General features: G+C 40.9%; 1 protein-coding gene across 6 annotated transcripts in view; it reads left to right on the top strand.

Moving 5' to 3' along the window:
• The window catches only part of LOC106871338 (uncharacterized), a 362,069-nt gene that overhangs the window by 318,347 nt on the left and 40,274 nt on the right, over positions 1-3,448 (top strand). For all 6 annotated transcript variants that reach the window (XM_052977041.1, XM_052977038.1, XM_052977039.1 and 3 more), the window contains one exon: positions 2,773-2,851. In XM_052977041.1, coding sequence (XP_052833001.1) covers positions 2,773-2,851 — 79 coding nt within the window. The remainder of the gene's footprint in view (positions 1-2,772; positions 2,852-3,448) is intronic.

Genomic DNA, 3,448 nt, shown 5'->3' with positions numbered 1-3,448 from the left:
ATATATATATATATATATATATATATATATATAGAGAGAGAGAGAGAGAGAGAGTTTGAAATGATTCCTTTACTTGTTTCAGTCATTTGCACTGTGCCCATGCTGGAGCAGTACCTTCATCAGCTCTTTTTAGTGCATCATATTCACTTGATTACTCATTTCAGTTCTGTTGGTGCTGTCCTTTTCTTTTCATTAGGGACACAAATCAATGCCCTGATTTTACTCCACTGCATGTCTATACGTGTGTGTGTGTGTATAGGTGCAAGCACACACACATGTATAGACATGTGTGTCTGTGTGTCTGTGTGGTTAAAAAGTTTGCTTCATAACTACATGGGTCTGAGTTCAGTCTCAGTGCACGGTACATTGGGCACGTGTCCTCTATATTCCCAGGCTAAGCAATGCCGTGTTAGTGGATTTGGTAGACAGAAACTAAATGAAGCCCACCACTCGTAATATATACATTTATATATATGTATACATATTAGACGTGGCTGTGTGGTAAGAAGCTTGCTTCCCAGCCATATGGTCCCAGGTTCAGTCTCACTTCATGGTAACTTGGGCAAGCGTCTTCTACTATGGCCTCAGACTGTCCAAAGCTTTGTGAGTGGATTCGGGAGGCAGAAACTGGAAGAAGCCCATCGTATATATGAATATATATATTTTTGTGTGTGTCTGTGTTTGTCCCTCCACTATCACTCGACAACCAATGTCGGTGTGTTTGCATCCCCGTAACTTAATGGTTTGGCAAAAATAGACGAATAGAATAATTGTTCAGCTTACAATGACTAAGTCTTGATTTCTTCAACTAGAGGCGGTGCTCCAGCATGGCCACAGTCAAATGACTGAAACAAGTAAAAGAATGTGTGTGTGTGTGTGTAAAAATATTGGGAGTGCGTTGCATAACATGAATATTTCACAGATTTAACATAGCAAATGGAAAAATTGAACAAAACCAAACAAACGAAAAATTCATAATTAATGACTCGTTAGTGTGCAGATGTGTGTATTGTCGTTGTCTTGTGTGGTAGAAGTGAATGGGTGTCACTGTTGTACAAGCTGTGCCATTCGTTTCTAATATTCTGCATGAACATGTTTGGCCATTGGGAAATGTTACGTTGCTTGGTAACAGGTGAAGGTGAGCAACTGGAAGAGCATCCAAACATAGAGAATCTGCCTCAAGGCAGACCATCCTGTCTGGCAAAGCTGCACCAACACAAAGATGCCACCTTCTTTAAACAGAACAAGATTTCAGGGACACAAAGAAGACATGAACTACCCATGTCCAGAGACAACTCCTTTTCTTTTTCCCCAGCAGAGCACCTATGCTTGATTTATAGCAGAGCCTTCTGAGTGCATAGCACACATATATGATAAGCTTCTTTCAGTTTCCGTCTACCAAATCCACTCACAAGGCTTTGGACAGTCCAAGGCTATTGCAGAAGACACTTGCCCAAGGTGCCACACAGTGGGACTGAACTTGGAGCCATGTGGTTGGGAAGCAAGCTTCTTACCACACAGCCACTCCTGGTCTTTTCTATATATGTGTGTGTGTGTGTATACACACACACACACATATATGCGATGGGCTGCTTTCAGTTTCCATCTACTAAATTCACTCAGAAGGCTTTGGCCGGCTCTAGGCTATAGTAGAAGACACTTACCCAAGGTGCTTTGCAGTGGGACTGAACCTGCAACTCCATGTGGTTTGGGAAACAAGCTTCTTTCCACTCAGCCATGCCTGGGCCCATGAATTTTTTTTCTTTTTTTTTTCCATAGTTCTTTTTACTTTTCTTTTCTTTTTTTTTTCTTTTGCCTTGTTTTTACTCATTATTATGAACAAGCAAAAACACGATGACGTCTTCGTGTCTAGGAACAATAATCCAGTTGAAATTCTGAATTTCTATATTTCTGTGAATTTTTCATGTTCCATTTCGAACCTGCAGACAGACAGACAAACATGCTGTTGAAATATTTTTCAGTTCAATAAACAAAATCAATCTTTATTTTATTACATATTGCATCACACTCTTCTTATTGTGTTGTAGTAGTAGTAGTAATAATAATAATAATAATAATAATAATAATAATAGTAGTAGTAGTAGTAGTAGTAGTAGTAATAAACGTTCCTGTCAAAGACGACATATGAGCTTTTCAGCTTTTGCCAAACGACCTGCACAAATAATTTGTTTATAGTGATCCACTGTATGTGTTGTGTATTAGCTCACTCAATTCATCAAATCGATGTTGCCTGATTATTAAATTAACCCCAAAAAGGGCTGCAGCAAATATTCTGCCGAATGATACCACAGGTTTGTTTGTCAGTTGCTTGATCTTAACCAGTTGAGCATATCCCTTATTAGCTGACGATATGAGCAGAGGTTGTGGAGGAACATCATAGCCATGTGTTGAGATGAATTCTTTGGGGTTTGAATAATTCATCTCTGGAAATATCAGTGTTTCGTTCGCCATCCTTAAACAACCCTTATTCAGGGACCTTTTGAGCGAGATGAGCTACTCAGCCTGAAGACAATTCTAACTGGGCCCCACCTGCGAGGTCATGTACTGTTAATCTTGATATGAAATCACCATATCAAAGACATATGGTTGTGATGCATGTGCCTGGTGTACCCTTATCAGACGCGTAGTCATGATGGGTATAGTGGGGTTTGATATATTTGTACTTTGTCACTCTGATGGCGTGTGCTGCTCTTTTACTCAATAATGATGATGATGATGATTATAACGATGTCTCTTTCTCTTCTTTTGCAGGCGTGTGTGAAAATTGTCTTGCTAAAAATATGTATTCAGATGTAAAGGACAGATTACAAGCATGTAAACCATTAAAAAAGTAAGTCTATTCTTGTTTGTAACGTCTTCCTTGCTTCTGTTGTTTCTCCTCTTTTAACATGTCCAGAGTTCTAATCCCACTGTATGATGAATGGCACCCTGGGGCGGGGATGTCTTTTATAGAAATGTTTCAGGTCAGCGAAACATTTGTGAGATTTATTAGAAGGAAACTGTGTTGAAACCTTTAGATGTCCACCCAGCCACTGAGTACCCCTCTATCCCCCCGCTACACACATACCCTTCACATCATCTCCCTGTTTCTCATTTATATGGCTTTTATTACAATTCTGCTGTCCCCCCCAACCATTTTGCACTACCACCTATCATCTCTGCCCCCTTCTCCTCCTCCCTGACTCACTCCTATTTCCTTCACCTTCTCCTCCCACAAAACAGATATCCCCACCCCCGTCAGCTACTCCCTTCATCATCTACTAGTCATCCCTCTAACCATATGTTATTCATCTCACCAACATACCTGACCTGATGCCCTGTCTCTGTCCCCTTCGCCTGTTCCTCTGTCCCCTTCGCCTGTTCCTCTGTCCCCTTCGCCTGTTCCTCTGTCCCCTTCGCCTGTTTCTCTGTCCCCTTCGCCTGTTCC

Source organism: Octopus bimaculoides, chromosome 26 (genome assembly GCF_001194135.2).
Source record: "Octopus bimaculoides isolate UCB-OBI-ISO-001 chromosome 26, ASM119413v2, whole genome shotgun sequence".
Taxonomy (NCBI): Eukaryota; Metazoa; Mollusca; class Cephalopoda; order Octopoda; family Octopodidae; genus Octopus; species Octopus bimaculoides.
Note: the sequence above shows the minus strand (reverse complement) of the source record. Positions and strands in the feature narration are given on the sequence as shown.